The sequence below is a fragment of the Anarrhichthys ocellatus genome, unplaced genomic scaffold, assembly GCF_004355925.1.
Source record: "Anarrhichthys ocellatus isolate YVR2014 unplaced genomic scaffold, GSC_Weel_1.0 scaffold1, whole genome shotgun sequence".
Classification (NCBI taxonomy): Eukaryota; Metazoa; Chordata; class Actinopteri; order Perciformes; family Anarhichadidae; genus Anarrhichthys; species Anarrhichthys ocellatus.
The window spans coordinates 11,246,453-11,265,594 of NW_022280031.1; the positions used below are offsets into that span (position 1 = coordinate 11,246,453).

The window sequence follows — 19,142 nt, forward strand, 5'->3', positions numbered from 1 at the left end:
AATGCTGCATTCAAATAGTTCATGCATCTATAAGATTTGACTATATTTACTTTAGAAAGAGCAAATAAAAAAATTCGTAATGGTGTAAACTAAAAGATTAAATTAAGGAATCAAGGGGGAAAATTAATTTTGTTTTACTTTGTCAGTTCAGGAGTAATGAGCATAATGTTGGCCAATTTTACTCAAATCTGTTAAGATATCACACACATGACAAAACACTTAACCAAACAGACAAGATGCAATTATAATAGAATAGAAAAGAGCTAATTGCCTCTTTTCAGCCCTTCAGTAACCACTGTGATGAATATCACATTATTGGTTTCACCTCATTAAAAAAATGCATTGTTTTTAATTTCGACCCATTCTCCGTATAAAGACTCTTACTTAACCAATATCCTTTAAGTTTAAAGTTGCTTGTTGAAAGAAGTGAAGGACGGCAAAAGGCCTAGACGAACATAAACAGGAGGCTGATAATATTAATACAATTACTGCTCTAAAATTAACACAATCATTTCAATCTTAACACATGTTTTTTTAAATCACGGTTATCAAGTGTGTAATTCCACAATAACTCACCGTGTGCACAGCTACAGAGATGCTGAACTTCCAGAAAATTGAGTCCTTGGATGTTTGAAGCTCAGTGCTGGAGTTTATTAAGCTCAGTTTATTTACAAACAAATGCTACAAACTGACTTCGTAGACCATTCACAGCCATTTATGCAATATTTGAGATATCTTCAAATTAAGTCACTCAACCTCTGAACCCATATGTATATGTTGCTGTATGGGCCAACTGAGTTTGACCTAATGGCAGTCAAAGATGACCAACATACTGGATACAATGCTCTGTGAGTGTGAAGACAGTCTGTTCAAAGGATGTCAGGACATTAACTGGCCCTAAATGCCTGTGAATTCAAATAGAAAGGGACAAAGTATTTTTGCTTTAAAGACCTCTTCCAATGTCTTTGTCATTTTAAGACAAAAATAAATTGAAGTAAAAACAACACTGAAAACAATACTCTCCATATAGTACACCTACCCCACTTTAAAGAATGAGGAAAGAACCGACACCTAACCCGTTTACGGGCCCCCTCTGAACACGCACTCAGCACAAATCGACAGCTCTCACAGAAAATGTATCCATTATTTCACAGTGGTGGGTATAGACTTAATGCCACTTAAGAGCTGTGTTACATCTCAATACAGACCTCTGTGAGAACGAGTTAATTGCAACCTCAGCACACTAAAATGCTTCCCCTGATCATTGATTGGTGTAATATTCCTATAATATTCCTACAGGGATTTACAGTCAATGGTGCTCAGCAGTGAGATTATAGGGACCTTATCAAGGCTTTACAGAGGTTTTTATGTGTATTACGTCATCTCAACAAGATTTCTGTGGAAACTATCATGTTAATATTGCTATGTGACCACTGCAGCCCTGTCTATCATTATGGATGCTTATTCAGTTGGCCCGTTTGATTTATTTCATCTTAATTCTCCTCAGTGGCAGCTAGGGGGTGCTCCAATTCAGTTTTAGTTTCAGAGCGCCAAACTACCTATATCCACTTTTGCATGTTTTAATAAAGTGGCTATATTTCTACTTTCAGTTCCAACGTGATCTTAACAATTTTAAAACATAATATTGTTGTTATTCTGTTACTCATATGGTCTGGAGACTTCAACGTTGAACATAAACAAATTATTTTAGAATGTTTATGTTCAAAACCGATTAATGCTGTAACCTACAGAAAAACATTTCATTGTTACTGCCCAAACTGTCTGTGATTATTTGCCAAGGTACTTCTGTGTGTCACTAACTTTACCTCAAATCTTGTCAAGGTTTTTGATTTAAAAATGGCAACAGATCTTTTAAAGGAGCAATACAACAGCACGAAGGAGGAAAATGATCGATATGAAAAGCTGATCAGCCAGCAGAAGGATCGTGTGGCCTCTCTGGATAAGGAGGTAAAATAGACGGACATCTATTCTGTTTTAATGTGTGTTTCACTTTTATCTAATTGTTATAACTTAGTGTATTTCTATTCCTGTTGCAGATGAGATTATTTTTATCTCTGTTTTTGTTGCGATTATGACATGATATGCATATGTTGTACTAAGTAGTAGTAGCACTAGTATGTGCAGTAGTAGAGTACCAGTAATAGAGGTTGAATGTAGTGTACTAGTATGTTTTGTAAGGTACATACTATTGTATTATTCAATCAGATACAGTATGGTCAGCTGGTTTAAGTTTCAACCAAATCATTCTATGTTGTCATTCATTTAGCTAACAGCACATTGGATTGGAAATTATACAATGGCAATGAAGGAGTTGACTTTCAACTTTACTTTTAATACATTTACACACATGGTAAACAGTGTAGGAATTGTAGAGGATAAGTTATAGCCCCATTATAGAGCTGCACTGTTCAAATACTGTGGGAAACTGTGTATTGTCAGGGTTGCAGTGTCTTCACTGTTCAAGCACCCTTAAAGCTGAAAGTCAGCACATTAAATTCATAGTCCGTGTTTCGTTTCAAATCCAGTGTGCTACAGCCAACAAAAAAAGGAAAGGTGTCATTGTCTGTAAAGCTACAGAGATCATTGTATGTATTGAGTGTTATTTCCTGTGTGGCTCCAGATAGCTGTGTTCGAGAGCAAGATCCAAGAGAAGTTAACACCACCAGGTGGCATCCTGAAACACCAAGGGAAAGGCAGACGCAACATAAAGCGCATCCACATCTTAGAAAACCAACTCAAACAGGTACTGATCCTAAAAAAAACACTGCTTTTTACACACAGCAATGCTACAATGTAAGCTTCACTCAAGTCCTCCCCCAATTAACCAGTAATTTTGGGAGACACACTTATCTGCTTTCTTGTCGAGAGATTGATAAGACGATGGATACCACACATCAATCATGGCCTTTAAATATTCAGCTACACCCAAGAGACAGCTTAGTTTAGCATAGAGACTGAAAGCACAGGGAGTAATGACTTCTCCAGGAGGTCACTGCACCCCACCAAGAAATAGTCCAGCAACTCCATGTAACACCACAATTAATATGTTAGTTAGCCTTAGAGGCGCTAGTGGGTGGAGGTTTGTTATCTAAAGACTGAGCTAGGCGGGCTGTTTCCACATGTTTCCAGTCTTTGTGCTAAGCTAAGCTAATAGATTGCTGGCGGTAGCCTTATATTTAACGGACCAATATGAGAGTGGTATTAATCTTCTTGTAAGGAGAATAAGCATATTCCCACCAAAAAGTCAAACGGTTCCTTTATTACAAGCCCTACTTTTAAACTGACACCCCTCACCACAGTCTTGACTTTTACACAAATTTGAAATTCTCAAGTTGATGAAAAGTCCCAGATTTTAACCTCAACTGTAACTTCTTCCCTCGTCTTCTGTAGTACACCGTTAAGTTTGATGAGTTGATGTGCAGCAACATGGAGTATCGCCAAGACATTGCCGTCCTGCTGCAGCAGAAAAGCATTTTGTGCAAAATCGATGCGAAATTCGACAGACAGTTGGCTGCACAGAAAAACATCACAGAGAAACTGGGGGAGAGGGTCGTCCTCGCTTTCAACGACAGGTAATTCATGTGTTTGAGTGCATGTGGGAAACTTCAGCAGGACAAAAAGAAACTAGACGTGTGTTTGTGTTGCGCTACAGGTCAATGGCCGAGACCAAAATGTTGAAAGCGAAGGAGTGCATCAAGGTGGAGACAGCGCGGTTTCTCGAGAGAAGGAGAGAGCTGGAGAGGCTCATCACCCAAGATACCAAACTGCTGACTTTCATCGAGACGAAACACCAGGAATTCCTTCCTTTGGAAGAAGATGAAGACTCAAAGAAGAGAAGTATATTATTACTCTTGATTAAGGCTTAAACAGTCTTCATCTTTCCCTAAAGCAGATACAATTTCACATATTTTAGACATAATCTAGTCTGTATCCTTTATTTCATTGTTACAGAGAAGCAGCAGCACGTGGAGGCACACAGGGCGCTAGTGGAGGTCGGCGGAGAGAGAGACCTGCGTCAGATAGACCTCATGACTACCCAGGATGAGCAGGAGAATATGGCTTATTTCAGATACATCAACGAGCTGCATTGCAAAAGGAGCATGTTGAAGAACAAAACAGAGCAGTTGAAGGCATGTGCATATCCTCTTAACATGCTCATAGACATAGTTTAACCTAGAGTAAGTTTTATTTATACGCACATGTTTCTCTCTCAGAGTGATATCCTGTCCCTGGAAGAAGAGAACAGAGTACATGATGAGGACAGCCAAATTAAAGATCTAGAGGTGAGTCTCTACTGTCTGACCTACCTGGTCACATAAAACAGTACAGTGGTTATGTCTCTTAATGCCGAATCAAATGTTTTTAGAACTTATACAAAGATCAGATGCCCTCGGTTCTTTAAAACTAGATCTAGCATGCATTGTCTCTCTCTCTCCTGTCTCTCTGTGCTGTAGTCTGAGTTGGAGACGTATAGATGTCTGTCAGAGTCCCTGCAGAAGCAGTGCGCTGAGGTTCAGAGGACTCTGGACCAGCTGATGACTGCCATCAGTGGCCTTTTCGAGGAGATAACGCAAGAAGCTGTCGTCATCAATTCTGACAACGTTGCACACTTTATCAGTAGGTGACTTTCTTGACCTCCTAAACCTGGACCTGAATGTACATTTTTCACATTTCAACACACCTGTTGTCACCTTCACTCTCCTTCAGGTATCCTCGAGGAGACTATTGGTAACCTGCTGATCCAGGCTCATCCGAACACGCCGTTGGCTAACTTTGACTTGCTACCAGGTATGAAACTTGATTTATCACACCTAAACTGTGTGATAAGTGGTATGCTCTCCTTGATCGTAATACTGTATATAACCTTTTTTTTTATATAGACCTGTCCAACCATAAACTGTATTTGTTGCATAAGGGGAGGCAGTCGGGGAAACGGCACGCTCCAAGTCTTCTTCACACTCGCTCAAGTTATCCTGATCAGACAGAAAGCGGTGCAGTCACATCCTTCCTCCCTTCACTGCAGTTCAACAGCCTCTTACACACTTCAGATGGCAATAAACAACTCCTCACAGCATCACACCCTGGTTCTTTACTGTGTGTAGCATACAGAACAATCATTTCTTCATTCAGAATTAGAAGCAGAGTTTTTATATCAATAATAAATGATCTGACGTGTGACAGCATCAATATCAAAGCTGCATTACTTGGGGATAGAGGAACTCTGCAACAAGCTGAATACACATCATAGCATGTTCGCTAGTTGTGGATAATGTGTTAGCAAACACAGCAGATACAGAGCAACATTAGCATTCATTTGCAGCCATGTTTCTGGCCACCTGATGAAGTCCAATATCAGCTCTCCTTTTAGTGCTGTTTTGGTCTCGATTATCTTCTAAAGCGAAATATCTGGCTCTTTAGCTGCTAAATGCTCCACTAAGTTCACCAGCGTGGCGCTAACTATGGCCGTCTGCCGTTTGTTGCTGAACACGTAATGTACAGTTTACAGGTTTATCAGAGCTTTTCAATATCTGTTGCTGCTGGAGGTTAACGATGGCCAACTCTGCCTGCAGTAAAACCTGTCTGTTCCTATAGAGACTGTTAAAACAGGACGCTCAAATGACTTGAGCTCAAATGTCTGAGCTGATCCAAGCACTTATCCCTCATATCTCATACATATCTCCCGTCCTCCAAAGCAGGCAATAAATTAGTCTGAGGTTGACAAGCTGGATACCCCCCTGCCATGGATCCTCCAGCTGTCAACAACCAGGGATTTTCACCCCGCCAAAGTCTGGCAAGAGGGGTAGTTGAGGGCGGGTTAGGATCGCTTGGTGGCATCCTATTGTGTGCCTGTCCACAGTATAGCATTACCCTCCTCACATCATCACAGCACTAAAATAACATCAGGGCTTTGTCTCACTAAAGCCCTCTGTTTCAGTAGCCAAACATTTGGATGTGTGCTCTCCATACGATGACTCAAAGGAATGTGACCTCTATTGCATAGTCTCTGTTCTGATTATACAGTTCTTTCCTCTCATCGTCTTGATAAAATGTGTCAAAAATCAGACAGCTCTGGCTTTCTGTCTTTGAAAACCTTTATTAGACGAACATGCACAGGCCTAAAAAATGGATACTTTCGAGGACAATATCTAGGTGGAGTGGAGTGTACAAAATGATAAGGAAAATAATTTAATTAGTCTTGAGTGAATGTGGGAACATACTGGGGATAAAGCAGAAAGGGAGCTCACTATGTCGACGCTTGCCAGTTTTGGGGGCTTGGAAGAGAACATTTTGTCTTGATCCTACTGTACAGAGATGCATGAGACAAAGATGCATAAATACACCACAGTCCATATCTCCTTCAAGGGCAGTGGGCCAGTTTCATGTCATGTACTGGCAAACAAACCGACTTTATATTTGATGTTGACAGAAAAGTTTACTCCTGGTCCTTTTCCTCTCCATGGGTAATGATGTGAACCAGGTTATTGTAGTCCAGGTTCCCTGTCACATCTGGGGGGAAGGCAGCAAACATCTGCACCATCTAACCAACAACAAAACAGATATTACCATCAGTTTTTTTCAGAGCTTTAGCAATTCACGAAAACAATAAATCAGCATGCATGAAAACTTGTTTTGATGATTCACTGAGGCTTTTTTTTGTGGGGGGGGGGGGGTTGTACAAAATAAATGGATGTAGACGATCGTCACGATGACGTTCGTCCTTCTGTGCACTTTGGAGTCACCCACACACACAAAGCATTTACACACAATGATAATTAAAGTAAAAGGACTACAATGTACCTCTTCAGGGGAGAATCGGTCCGCTTGTGTTGTTAGCATCTGTGTCAAGCTGAACAGAAAAAAAAGAGAAAAAACACTATGAGGTGACGAGGCCTGTTTTCACACGAGGAGGAAATGTGCTCGTCATTAATTAGTTGGCCTGGGATGAATGATTGCGCCAAGACTCGGACGCAGTCATAAATTGTGTGGGGAAAAAGCTTACACAACACTCCTCGCAATGAATTTGCATATTGCAAATTGCCTTTGTGTGAGAAGTGGAGTGTGATAAGTCACTTACTAGTCCTTCCTCAGCACGCCTTTCCCCTCAGGGTCAAAGACTTTAAACGCGTTGAGGATGGTGTCCTCTGGATCAGCACCTAGATACATTGAAGAAGTCAGTATACCGTTCTCGAAACATACTCAAATTAATACTCGCATTACTTATATGTTTATTTTTTTTTAATACATTTTCATTATTAGACTGTACGTCCTTACCTTTCAGCTTCTCGCCGAACATGGTGAGGAAGATGGTGAAGTTGATTGGACCAGGAGCCTCTTTGAGCATCTCGTCAATCTCCTCCTGTTTCACATTGACACGTCCTGTGGCATGAAACATTCAAAATGCGAAACAATCAGATCGAGCAGATTCAGTTGCTGCGCATGTAGTGAAACATGGACCTCGAGTGTCGTTGATCTTAGTTTTGCATTGTAGTTCACGATTACTCCTCACAGACTGTGGTCTTTTATCTGCAATAAAAGCAAATCAACTCGCAGCATCTTGTACGACTGAACATGGGAGGGGGGGTTGACATACCTAGAGCAGCAAAAGTGTCCCTCAGATCATTCTTGTCGATGAAGCCGTCTCTGTTCTGGTCCATGATGGTGAAGGCCTGAGGTCAGCACACAGAAGAAGATACAGTAACACATAAATGAGTCTCTCCGCCTTGAAAAGTGAGAGTTGCAAACAGATTGCAGTCACACGCTTCCAGCCCACTTCACAGAAAGACAAAATTCAATCTGTCACACATGGATTTTAGATTCTCGGTCTTTCCTTGAATATCTTGTGTGCCGTCTTCATAGATGAGCACTGTTAAGTATTTATAACTTGTGTGACCCCCCCCCGCACTCCCCCCCCAAAAAAGGTTTAGCTTGGCATTCAGGGCATGCCCAGCAGTTTATGTGAAGCCTAATCACTGATGACAGTCTGGATGTCTGGGCGCCACTGACCGGCATACCACAGGCCTCACTGCTGCAGAGCCAGGGACAGTAAGAATAGACAGGTGGGCATACTACACTGATGAACAATGGAAATGAAAAGGACAGAGGGGGGACGTAGAGGTAGGAAGAAATAGAAAGCTTGTGGTGTATTTTTTTCTAAAGACAGAAATACTTCAATCATAATACTCGACATGGTGAGCTAACATGCATATTCATACACCATTTCCACATTTCCCATGGTGTTCCCAGTCAAATGTAAATCAGTGGGGGAAAAAAACATTGATTGAGCAGCTTTCACCTCTTTAAATTCCTGGATCTGAGCCTGCTCAAACATGGAGAACACGTTGGAGTTGGCTCCCTCTGCTGTCCTCTTCTTGGCTTTCTTGGGGGCCTTTTGGCACAAAAAAAGTAGAAGAGGTGAGGCAGACGCTATAAGGCCATTAAGGTAAAGCTACATGTTCAACAACGTCAATTAAATGGCTCGCATGCAGAACATTTTGTTTATAAGAGGTGGAAAATAGCTTATGGGCAATAACACACATGCATAAACGTGATATATTATCCTATTTCAATGGCCTTTTATGCAATTATTTGTCCTTGAAAAATATGCGGTGTGCTATTTAGGATGCATTAAATGTACATGTAGCAACGCATTCAATGTCTGGTGAAAAGTTAGAAAAAATAGAAACATTTGCAATGATAAGTTTTCAAATCAGCCTGGTGTTCATCTCATTAAGCTACTCCCAAAAAACATTGTGAAATATCTATTTTCAAATCATATAAATATACAGATGAGAATATTAAATGATTGCACTCATCTGTCCACTGTTAAATTATTTAAGCACCCTTGAACCCCAAAAAAATAATGTTCGATATCTGTCCTTGCCATCAAACAGCGTCCCACACAAAATGACTTACCATGGCTGAGCAGCTGGGAGGTCAGACCAACAATAACAGTGAACAATGGGAAGATGGTGGGTGCCCTTTTGTAGCCCCCAACCCTCAACTCCACTGGATGATATTTATAAACTATGTCCTCTTTAGGAAGTGACAGGTAAATGATGCTTCATACAGCGCATACAGTATCGCATGCTTGCAAGAAACACACGTGCACACATTGGACAAAGAGGTTGGAATAACTGGTATCGAATATCATGAGCAGAAGGTTAAAGCATTTACTTTAAAGTGCCCTCTGTCCACAGACCAGTTTTAAACTTTAGAAAGGCGTGGCATTACCTTGATAAAAGGGATGTTTTCAACACTGCTTTGTGGAAAATGATATAAAAATTGTGCGATTGCCACCCAGGTTGAGCCAGACTTCCACCACAGCTAAAGTCACAGAAGACCATAGTTCTCAATACGGCAGAAATGGGGTTTTCCACCAGCTGACCAGTTGTATGACTTTTGAACTACTAAAAAATTTCAGAAATCTGATCAGACTATCTGAAAATTGGATATATCTAAACAATGACCATTCAAAGGGTGGATTAAATCCAGTTCTGTCTTAAAATGATATCAAATGCAGTCTTCCCCAACCTAATGTATTACATGTAACTTAAAGAAATGTAACTGGTGTTGATGTAGGCGAAATACACTATACATCTAATTAACAAAGTTTGTTTTATTTTTAACATTTTATCAAATTAAGACATCATAAAGTGTTACAGGTTTGCCCCGGCAACAAGAGATGTGTTCAGGAACCTTTACTCTTGAAAAGGTCCTTGGATTAATGACTAAATACTGCAGGAAAATAGAAAAGCATTACCTGAATAGATGAAACCTGTTAAGATGACAAAATAAAGGTATATTTAAATAACTGTATTTAAAAGTGTTAAAGATTTTTGACACACAAAACAGCTGTTTGAAAGCCTTTATCTAAGGGCTGGAACTTTGAGCTTGAACTGACTTACTTTAACCCACGAAATCTTAACTTTTGATTCGATATTCTGATATGTGTGCAAATCATTTCTTCTGTGCATTTGACAGAAGACATGATGAGAGAGCGTGGAAGTCACCAGCTCCTTAAGTATAATTTATTGACCCGTCAGGACTGCGTTACCCCCAACCTTAGTCACATTTCTCACATGCCTCATAGTACAGTATGGCACAACATGCATAGTACAAACTATTTATGAGACCTCATTTATCTAACAAACATGGAAGGGGTCTCTGTCTTTCAATTGACAGGGGACCCCTATTGTTACAATGCCAAAGGGCATGCTGGGTACAATTCGTGCCGCATCAAAGGCTGTCTTCGATCGACTTTGCACACCACCCTGGTGTTAACTTTAAAGAGCTCGTGAAACTACGCTGAGCGTTATCAACAGCAAGTAGGTGCGACATCCTCACGTGAGACACTGCTGACACTGAACACGTTCTTACAATTTGCCTTTGCATTGTTAACACGTCGTCCAGTGTCACTCGTGTGCTCCCAGGTCAAGAAAAGCGACAGTCTGTGAAAATGAGCAGAAAGGGCCGGGGGGGGAGGGTGAGGGGGTGAGGAGGTGAGGCCGCGGGTGTGTGATCTATAAAAAGAGAGGCGCTGAAAGCCTCGCTGCTCTCAGTCAAATAAAACGCTGGTGATGACGCGACAGCAGATGCCCCATGGTATCATCTCACAGCACGGTGCGCACAAGCGGGTCAGAATTAGGAGAGTTATGGCTGCAGATGCTATTGTTGAAAACGTTTTCTCGCTTCAGCTCTTCTCAGTTTCTGATTGCAGCTATACCGTGACTGGAATGGCGGGCCATTGTCGCGTTGGCTGAGCGCCGGGATCAGACGCCTATAAATAGACTGAACTCTTCTAACACAATGGACACGGACAAATAAGTCATCCCACAGGCAGCCTCACCGAAGGCACGAGCGAAGAGGGCTTCAAGAATGATCGGGTTTTCTCTTCCCTCACATTAGAGAGCGAATTAGTAAGGAGTTCTGTGTCTGCAGTTTATAATAGCTAAACTATGGTGGGTTGTCATTTGCTCATAGGCACACAAGTACAACATAAAGGAGGCAAAGTAGAAGTGAAAGACTGGTTATAATATTTAATATTCTGTGACAAAATCTCTACAGGGAACGCTAATAAAACATTTGTTAGCAGACATCAACATCATATCCAGCATTACAGCATCATGATTCAGGACCATGTGACAACAGAAATACAATTTAAAAAATAATATAAAAATAAAATATGGATGGGAACCCCTTTTGTATAGAGTCCTGTAGAGACCAGTGGGAATCTTGTGCAATCTGTAGCATTGGGTGCTTTTTGTTGAACATTTTTGACCAATGAATCAGCTCTATTTTCTTGGCTTTAATACATTCAGGAAGTGTTTTACATCTAAAAAGAACCGCAGAGGATCCAGAGAGTTGAGGAAGGTTCTTCCTATTGATCGCCGTTCTGTTAACAGACACACTGGGCAAGTTAAAGTGTGGCATCTCATACTGAAAAACACAATAATCCAATTATGATATATAGAAATACAATATTGTAAGTCAAGCTCAAGCAGCTCAACAATGAAAGCCAAAATACATCTGGATGCATTTTAGTGTCTTTTAAGGTTTAACTTGCCAAGAGTGCCTTCATAAAAGAAAAGGAGAAAATTAAGAAATTATATTATATAGGTAAAGAAAGGAAATGTTTTTCACGTGCTTTGTTGTTAAATCGTGGAATAAAATTATAACCCAAATGTGGCAGAAGCAGAAGACAACACTCCCGTTTCATTTCAGAGATACATATCCATGCCATTTACGAATTAGGAAAAAACAAATATTTTCATCTTCACCGTGGACAATTTTGGGTTATATACAATATAATTGACATTGTAGAAAAAAAGAACTGCTCAAGTACTATGTTTATAAGCTTCGAACATGATTTTTTCCCCCCTCCTGTCATATAGTTCAGCACTGAGGTTTTGCCTGTGACAGATGGAAGTGCATACACGAGTTGGATCCAGATACAATCACTTGATAAAGGATGTTTGGAAATGTTCAAAGAATACTCATTGGACATTCAAGAGGACACGTAATCACTTTTTTGTTTTTAACAAAAATAGACATGGCTTATCCAGCCTTGAAATTCCATCTTAATATATATAAAATTATGTCTCGTCTATTTACAGTCAGATAGTGTTCTGAAGGATTAGAAAGTCCTGCTGGGGATTGTGGGTAGTGCAGTTTTAGTGTCAACTTATCCGATGGCAGACAATCGTGTCGCGTGTGTGTGTGGTTCTACAGGGCAGGGAGGATTCTGCTACTTAAACTTTATTGAAATATATTTGTGCTCCAGCCCGTTCCTGTCACTGTAACTAAACAAAGTCTCGACTGAAGAGAGATTAGCGGAGGATTATTGTACTCAGCTGATAATGATTGTGTGTTGACATGTCGGCGCGGGGCTGGAGCCAGAAATGTTACCAGATGTACAGGACTGATCTGTGGCTACTGGGGACAGAGTGGAGCCAGTTGTTTTAATACTAATTTGAGTGAACTTCTGCCAGTTTCACTGGTGACACTTTGTAAATATTTAGGCATTGACTTGTGAGATAAAGTTGCTACGGCTGTGCTTATCTATTGTGGTCACTACTGTCTGGAGTAGGTAGAGAACAGCAACTACCAAAACCCACGAGTCAGCTCTAAAGTTGAGAACAACGGATACTCAGATTGGATTTTTGAAGAAGAAATCGAATTACTAATCTCTTCTTGGAGTACAGAGCGCATTTTCAAATGCAGCGGGAAGAACAACCTGCTCAAAAAGTTGTTAAATATGGCATTTTGTTGACCTTTATTGACTCGGGTCAGTTCATTGAGAAAACATCTATTTATTTGTCTCGTTCTCTCTCTCTGTTGTGATGGCTACAGTTGTTTTCCTCTGTGGGTTTGTCAGCTTAGATGTCAGGCAAAACTGATGTGTGGCAGTGTTTCATCATGAATTGGTAGATCTCTGTTCCCTCCGTTCTCTGTCCGTGCTGGGTGTGTGGCTCTGTTGTCTCTCAAACAGATGATTGGTCCCATACCTGTAGGATCAAACCAAAAACATGAAGTCAGATTAATACATGCATGGAATACCCCTCAATACTTAGAAATCTGAACCAAAGCATACAATATAACAAGACAAGAGTCTACAGCCACACAAACGAGTCCTTGACTAACAACCTGATGTTAAGTAAGTTATTGTGTTAATTAGCAGTTGTTAGCATGCTAACAACTGCTAATTAACACAATCAAAAACAGCTGAGGCTGATGAGGTTTCTGATGATGGCACTGGATTAAAAAGTCAGGTGATCACCAAAGTTATCATGTCACCACGTCACTATTATTGCTAAAAACAAGTTTTCCTACCATCATTATTATTAAGTAATAACCGTTGTGTATCAACTGCATATAGTAACTGAGGAGTAGACAGTAAACAGTAAAAAAAAAAAAAATAAACAAAAATGATTGACAAACCTTGTTAACGGGGTTTATGGGCGTGCGGCCTGAACCAGTATGGAGCCTCTGGCGCTCTTCGATTCGTCCGGGGGACCGTTCCCTACGAACGTCCATCATCCGGCCAGGAGAGCGGTCCATCCGAGGGTCTGCCATGGCCCTGCCCGGGGAGCACTCCAGCCGAGGGTCGGCCATGGCCCTTCCTGGAGACCCCCCGATCCGGCTCTCCAGCATCCTGCCAGGAGACTTCTCCCTCTCCAGTGGACGGCTGGGGGACTTGTCCCGCCGAAACTCGGTGCGAGCCTCTCTGTAGCGGTGAGGCGTGCTGGGATCCGAGTGAACGAGGGGATTGGCTGCCAGTCTTTTAGAGATGTGCTCATTGTACGAAGGAGGCCCACGCTTGTTAGGGCTGTTAGGGAGGAACCGAGGCACAAAGACGGGCAAGGGGGCATTAGTCAAAGGAAAGGGTATTTTGAGTCTCGGGCCATGGGCGTAGCTCGGCACTGTCGGGTCAGTCCACAGATGCGATGAGGATGATGGACTCACAATCATTTTACAAGCCGCAGCACTTTGCTATTCACGGTTTGAAAAGACTGAACCCATCGACACAATTTAGTTTCCTAAATGAGAATAGAGTCAGAGACCGACAGCAACAGCTAAAGAGCAGCACTATGAATAATAAAGGCCCAGTTGTTAGTGAGATTCAAATTGAAATAGACAAGTCTCAGTCGGAAGTCTTTATTCATCAATGTCCTTTCTACAGTTGACAGGTGGCATTTTAAAAAGCAGTTTCTATTTAAAAAGACCTATTTCAGGATTTGTTACAGATAAAAAATGAACCCTTCCTCCTGTAAAGAGCAAAATGGAGGTGTTACTCTCCCATTTTATAAGCAGATCAAACATAAAGGCCACAATATCAACCATCACCACCTGTGGATGCCAACCTGTGCCCAGCAGTGCCAGCTAGTCCCATTGGTCCTTCAACAACACCAGTGTACACGGAGTAAAGGAGAACAGTGCGTCTCTGCATTATAGGGAGAACCAAACCTCACCAAAAAATAAATTAATGAATATTATGAGTGTTCTAATTGTGACACTCAATTAAACTGAGAAATTAATAATGAAAAAAATAAAACACATCTTATATTTTAGATTAAAATTTATACTTTTTTTTGTTTTTATACTTTGAGAAATAAAAACAAGTCTATAAAAGCAGATTTTTATTAACAAAAAAAGCAAAAGTTATAAAATCGCACAAGAGCTTTTCCAAAATAAAATAAACCAAAAATGTTTTGATTTAGGCGAGTAAGAAACTATCTAATCAAAAACATAAGATTCCGAATGAGACAAGATATTTGAAACTTTCGCTACTTAAGAGTTTCCAATATTCAGTGCATCTAAATGGTGTTACAGCTCAACATGTGAGGTGACGTTAAAGACAGTAAAAAGAAAGTAGAGAGATGAGGAAAGTAACCAAAGTAATGCCCAGAACAGAGATTAGTGTAATTGTGTAAAAAGGTCAATAAACAGACAGTGAAGGTGACCTGAAGCTGGTTGAATAAATAGTGTCCTCACCTGCGGCCGGAGCCGTTTCGCTGCAGGTCACCGACACCCTCTTGGCTTTGGACCAGGTTGCCTTTGCAGCAAATGACCCGCAGTTTATTCTGGTAGGAGGAGGCCAGGTAGATGGCCCCAGAGGAGATGGCCGGGCCAAGGTAGCGCGGGTTTGGGATGTCCAGGTGTGCATATGAGTGGGGCCTGGAAAGAGAGGAGAACATCAGACACTGGATCCTTTAAAAAAAAAAACAGAAAGAAAAAGAAGAAGAGCAGCAGTGACTGAAATGGATGATTCCTGTCGAGGTGTTTAATGAGCCCTTTGGCAGTAATGGGAAATTAACAATTCAACCACTACAATATGCAATGACACTCAGTAAAGACCCACGAAATGATGATGATGTGACTGGGAGGAAACTAATTAGTGTAAGCCCTAATTGATGGAGTGGTACTGACACAGGAGCAGGAGGCAATCTTACCCCAGAGCAGCATGTCCCTGAATTTCAATAACATCCAGAGAATTGAAGTAGGTCACAAACAGGTAGGGTTCTCTATAGGCTGAAACACCAAAACATTCACTTCAGATCATATCATACATTGACCATTAAAGAGACATTTCTGAAAGTAATACGGAACAAACTGATTCCAACGAACCAAACGAGAGAGGCAGACGGCTCCATTTGATATCTTCACTTCTACTCCTGCGGCCGTATGCGTCCACGAACACACCAAACTCTGCAAGAAACATTCCATAAATGCAGATTTCCTCTCTCTTGATTTTTTTTGTGTGCACATGCTCAACTGCATCCACAATGTACTGCGCGCACACACACACACACACACACACACACACAGACACACACACACACACACACACACACACACACACACACACACACACACTAACCGTGGAAACAGAGCAGGTATTCGTCTTTCTGTGGAGCCGTGGTGACCTGGATGATGGAGATGGGGAAGCTGTGGGAGGACGCGGCGAAGACAGCTGAAGCGAGTGTCACGTCGTTTTTATCAAGAAATTCTGGAATGAAAAAAAATGATGTCAGTCAGAATGTTGAAACCTCACACCTTATTCTATGACATTATTAAATATCAATTCAGGATTCGTGTGCTGATGCCCACCGTGAATAAATGACAGCGGGTTGGTGACCTACCTTCCAGCACATACTGCTTCATCTCAATCTCATAGAACTTGTTGGTGCCGATAACGATGCTGTAGCCAGTGAAGTGGATACAGCTGCAGGGCTCCGACGTCTCAATCTCCTGCAAATACAAACAGACTGTTCAACACCTTTTCAAACTCATCACTGCCTACAGCACAAAAACGAGCTACTTTGCTACAAAACACGGCCTTCTCCTCCGTGACATTATCAGTTCCCTCTCCGTCTTCAAAGCCCACTCACCTTTCTGATGCAGAACTTGTTCAGGCTCTCATTGTGCCGCAGAATTGTAATCTTATTGGGCATAGCAGCACAGATACAGGTCCCATTATCAATCTGTTAAGAGAGAGAACAACGCCGCAATCAGGACGGCAGTAAATATCTGCAATCAGACAGCACATTGCTTCGCTACCGATGTTCAGCTCATTAACTCTAACTAAATAACAGTCTAACGAGGAGGAGTTTTGCTCTGCTCTAAGTGGCAGCAGCGTAACCCACCTTTCCAGAGGAGAAGAGGTGGCATCCCTTGACTGTCTCAAAGATGAAGGGGTTGAGGTCAGGCTGAGCCGGGAGATGGGACTGCGACAAGGACTGTTTCACCTTCTTGATCTCCACCAGACACAAGGCCCGCTCCTCTCCTGGATGACACAACAAACACACCACGTACAACCACATGATCATATGTGTTACTGTGCATTTACATGCAAGGATGAGCTGATGTACAAGAGAGCTGAAATTACGGACTTATAATTGAGTATAATGTTAAGATCATGTACTGACCGGTGATCATCAGCAGCTTATCGAGCTCCTTGAGAATCTGGATCTGGAAGACGGAGGTCAAGCCGGGGATGTGGGTCAAAGAGTTCTTTATGACGTTAAGAGCGTACAAACCCTCCTCAGAGCCCACCAGCACGATCTAGGGGAAAGGATGAGGTAGATTAGAAGAGAGCTTAATGCAGTGAGACGTAAAGAGAGCGGCGGAGCAGACACGGAGAGTGTCAACTAAACGGCAAACATAGCAAAAACATAGACAACTGAATTATGTTCCTGCTGATGGTGCAGGTTTCTGTCCTTGTACCTGGTCAGTGAGAGGCAGAGTGCAGTTGATGTCCAAACGGTCATCACCCTCCAGCTTCAGCAGAGAATTACCAAGAAGTTTCTATAAAGACAAGAAGAAGAAGCACGGAGCAGAGGGAGGGCTCAGGTTAGGTTAATCTTCAACAAATCAGTTGCTTTAGAGCAAGAAAAGATGACCCAGCAAGAATGACAGCAGAGAGCCTTCACCAGCTTAAACACAGAGATGGATGGTATTTGTTTTAGTGAATCCATCTTTCACTGTTAATTCAATTCACAAGTAAGCTGAGGATGTTTGCACCAATTAATTAATCTTTTCTCCAAAGACCAAACAAAGAAACGTTTAATTTGGGAGAAGTATTGTGTGATATTTACTACAAAGAAAACCTAAATTCCAATGCCAAAATGTTACGATTTCATTATTTTGCCAATTAACATGTTTTTCATGTGTTTAATGTTGTAACAGCTGTAAAAAAGAACTTTGACTAAATACAACATTATGTACAATTCAAAAATATTTTTTTTTATTTAATTAATAATAATATCTAATCAAAGAGTAAGTAAACAATACAAGAGAATAGTAGGAATTGACCAACCATATGTGGTAAACTTTTAGTACTTCACAGTTTCTGACACAATAAGAACCGTTTTCTGATCGGCCATAGAAACAATCTCTTCATAGCAACAATAGCAGTTATGAAAAGTAGTTAAATTCATGAAAACATACTGTTGAACACTGGCTGTGCCTCTTGTAATTACCAACAGTGTTCAAAGCTTTCTAAATGCTCTTTACCTCAGGCTATACAGTACAGACGACCGTTTTATGCCAGAGAGCTAATAATGATGAGTCACGAGGGCTGCAGCGTGAAATTGACTAATTGGACTTAATGAATAAACTAGGTGGTCAAAAGTACACACTAATTTTCCACATGCTTGTGTGTACTCTTAGGCTGTTCTTGGTTTGGTCCCCACAGGGAAACATTAATGCTACCATATTATGATATTTTAGACACCAACGTGATTTGAACTAACAACAGTTAGGAGAAGGCCTTTTAGATAGCACTTCCAGGCCATCACTTATTGTTACCGCTAGCATCAGGTAAGCGATAGCGTAGCATCAAGGCCCATCCCAGTCGTTTTAAAGGCTTTTATCCTCAGTCTGTAGGGGCAGGTAGCTACTAACCCACTGTGCTTAATTCTGTTTTTTATTATACTTGCTTATACCGCAACACTGTACAGTGTGTGTAACTCTGTCTGATAGCGGCTGTATACTATATATACACGTTTTACATGTCATGTTGATTGGACAGCAGCCATTTGTGTGGAAATGCTCATTTTAAAGCATAGCGGCTGCCCTCGTGTATAAAGCTTGATACATAAAGAAATTCCCAGTTACTTCCTTAACTGGTTTGCACAGAGCTCTGACATCAACACTACATCCAAAAATGTGTGGAGCATATTAATGCCCATTTTGGAAATGTATAGTCCTTTGTAGGTTTTGTAATCTCATGTTCAGTAACCACATGTTCAGGTGGGTGTTCAAATACTTTTGGCAATGTATATTTGAATAAATAACACAATAAACAAGGCAGGGGTAACACCTTTTGGAAACGCTGACATATAGTTCAGAGATAACCAAGAGTCCTTCATCACAGAATGAAAGAGGGATGGGGAAAGTGCTCCTAAAACAGCAATACACACACAATCAGCAACAGCAGAAGCCTGCAGACTGAACCAGTGTGTACATGTTTCAGTGAAGGGGGCTACAGCAGTGCATGGCTTTTGCAGAAGCATGCACGACATAGCATATGACACCAGACCAGAGGTCACAGCAGTGCCTATTCACATCCATGCACTATGTAGGTTTATGAGTGTGTGTGTTTCACAGGCCAGTTACTTCCA

The 19,142-nt window shown here is 41.2% G+C and overlaps 3 protein-coding genes across 10 annotated transcripts in view; 1 reads left to right on the top strand and 2 right to left on the bottom strand.

Moving 5' to 3' along the window:
- Positions 1 to 1,857: 1,857 nt before the first annotated feature.
- Positions 1,858 to 5,513, top strand: LOC116384265 (coiled-coil domain-containing protein 63-like). Its single transcript, XM_031848772.1, has 9 exons — positions 1,858 to 1,968; positions 2,642 to 2,764; positions 3,412 to 3,593; positions 3,674 to 3,858; positions 3,973 to 4,151; positions 4,236 to 4,304; positions 4,476 to 4,638; positions 4,729 to 4,809; positions 5,440 to 5,513. Exons 1-9 carry the CDS (start codon positions 1,858 to 1,860, stop codon positions 5,511 to 5,513), a joined length of 1,167 nt encoding a protein of 388 aa, XP_031704632.1.
- Positions 5,514 to 6,454: 941 nt separating this feature from the next.
- On the bottom strand, positions 6,455 to 8,365 carry LOC116382776 (myosin regulatory light chain 2, ventricular/cardiac muscle isoform). The gene is made up of 6 exons (XM_031846072.1): positions 8,315 to 8,365; positions 7,613 to 7,688; positions 7,294 to 7,398; positions 7,097 to 7,175; positions 6,820 to 6,868; positions 6,455 to 6,559 (listed from the first exon to the last, which is right to left on the bottom strand). Exons 1-6 carry the CDS (start codon positions 8,348 to 8,350, stop codon positions 6,455 to 6,457), a joined length of 450 nt encoding a protein of 149 aa, XP_031701932.1. The 5' UTR covers positions 8,351 to 8,365.
- A 2,678-nt stretch (positions 8,366 to 11,043) lies between these two features.
- The window catches only part of cita (citron rho-interacting serine/threonine kinase a), a 36,182-nt gene continuing 28,083 nt past the window's right edge, over positions 11,044 to 19,142 (bottom strand). For all 8 annotated transcript variants that reach the window (XM_031846209.1, XM_031846191.1, XM_031846165.1 and 5 more), the window contains 11 exons: positions 17,245 to 17,325; positions 16,947 to 17,082; positions 16,665 to 16,804; positions 16,410 to 16,502; positions 16,161 to 16,269; positions 15,899 to 16,027; positions 15,646 to 15,726; positions 15,471 to 15,549; positions 15,013 to 15,195; positions 13,459 to 13,846; positions 11,044 to 13,025 (listed from right to left, as the gene is read on the bottom strand). In XM_031846209.1, the coding sequence (XP_031702069.1) occupies positions 13,002 to 13,025; positions 13,459 to 13,846; positions 15,013 to 15,195; positions 15,471 to 15,549; positions 15,646 to 15,726; positions 15,899 to 16,027; positions 16,161 to 16,269; positions 16,410 to 16,502; positions 16,665 to 16,804; positions 16,947 to 17,082; positions 17,245 to 17,325 (1,443 nt within the window). In that variant the 3' untranslated portion in view covers positions 11,044 to 13,001. The remainder of the gene's footprint in view (positions 13,026 to 13,458; positions 13,847 to 15,012; positions 15,196 to 15,470; positions 15,550 to 15,645; positions 15,727 to 15,898; positions 16,028 to 16,160; positions 16,270 to 16,409; positions 16,503 to 16,664; positions 16,805 to 16,946; positions 17,083 to 17,244; positions 17,326 to 19,142) is intronic.

Excerpts from the sequence above, each read along its gene's own strand:
- LOC116382776 (XM_031846072.1), bottom strand. The coding sequence starts at position 8,350 with ATGTTTGAGCAGGCTCAGATCCAGGAATTTAAAGAG. Across the intron at positions 7,399-7,612 it reads GGACACTTTTGCTGCTCTAG|GACGTGTCAATGTGAAACAG; the intron begins GTATGTCAACCC and ends TTCATGCCACAG. Across the intron at positions 6,560-6,819 it reads ACCGATTCTCCCCTGAAGAG|ATGGTGCAGATGTTTGCTGC; the intron begins GTACATTGTAGT and ends GTTGTTGGTTAG.
- LOC116384265 (XM_031848772.1), top strand. The coding sequence starts at position 1,858 with ATGGCAACAGATCTTTTAAAGGAGCAATACAACAGCACGAAGGAGGAA. Across the intron at positions 4,152-4,235 it reads ACAAAACAGAGCAGTTGAAG|AGTGATATCCTGTCCCTGGA; the intron begins GCATGTGCATAT and ends TTTCTCTCTCAG. Across the intron at positions 4,639-4,728 it reads CAACGTTGCACACTTTATCA|GTATCCTCGAGGAGACTATT; the intron begins GTAGGTGACTTT and ends ACTCTCCTTCAG.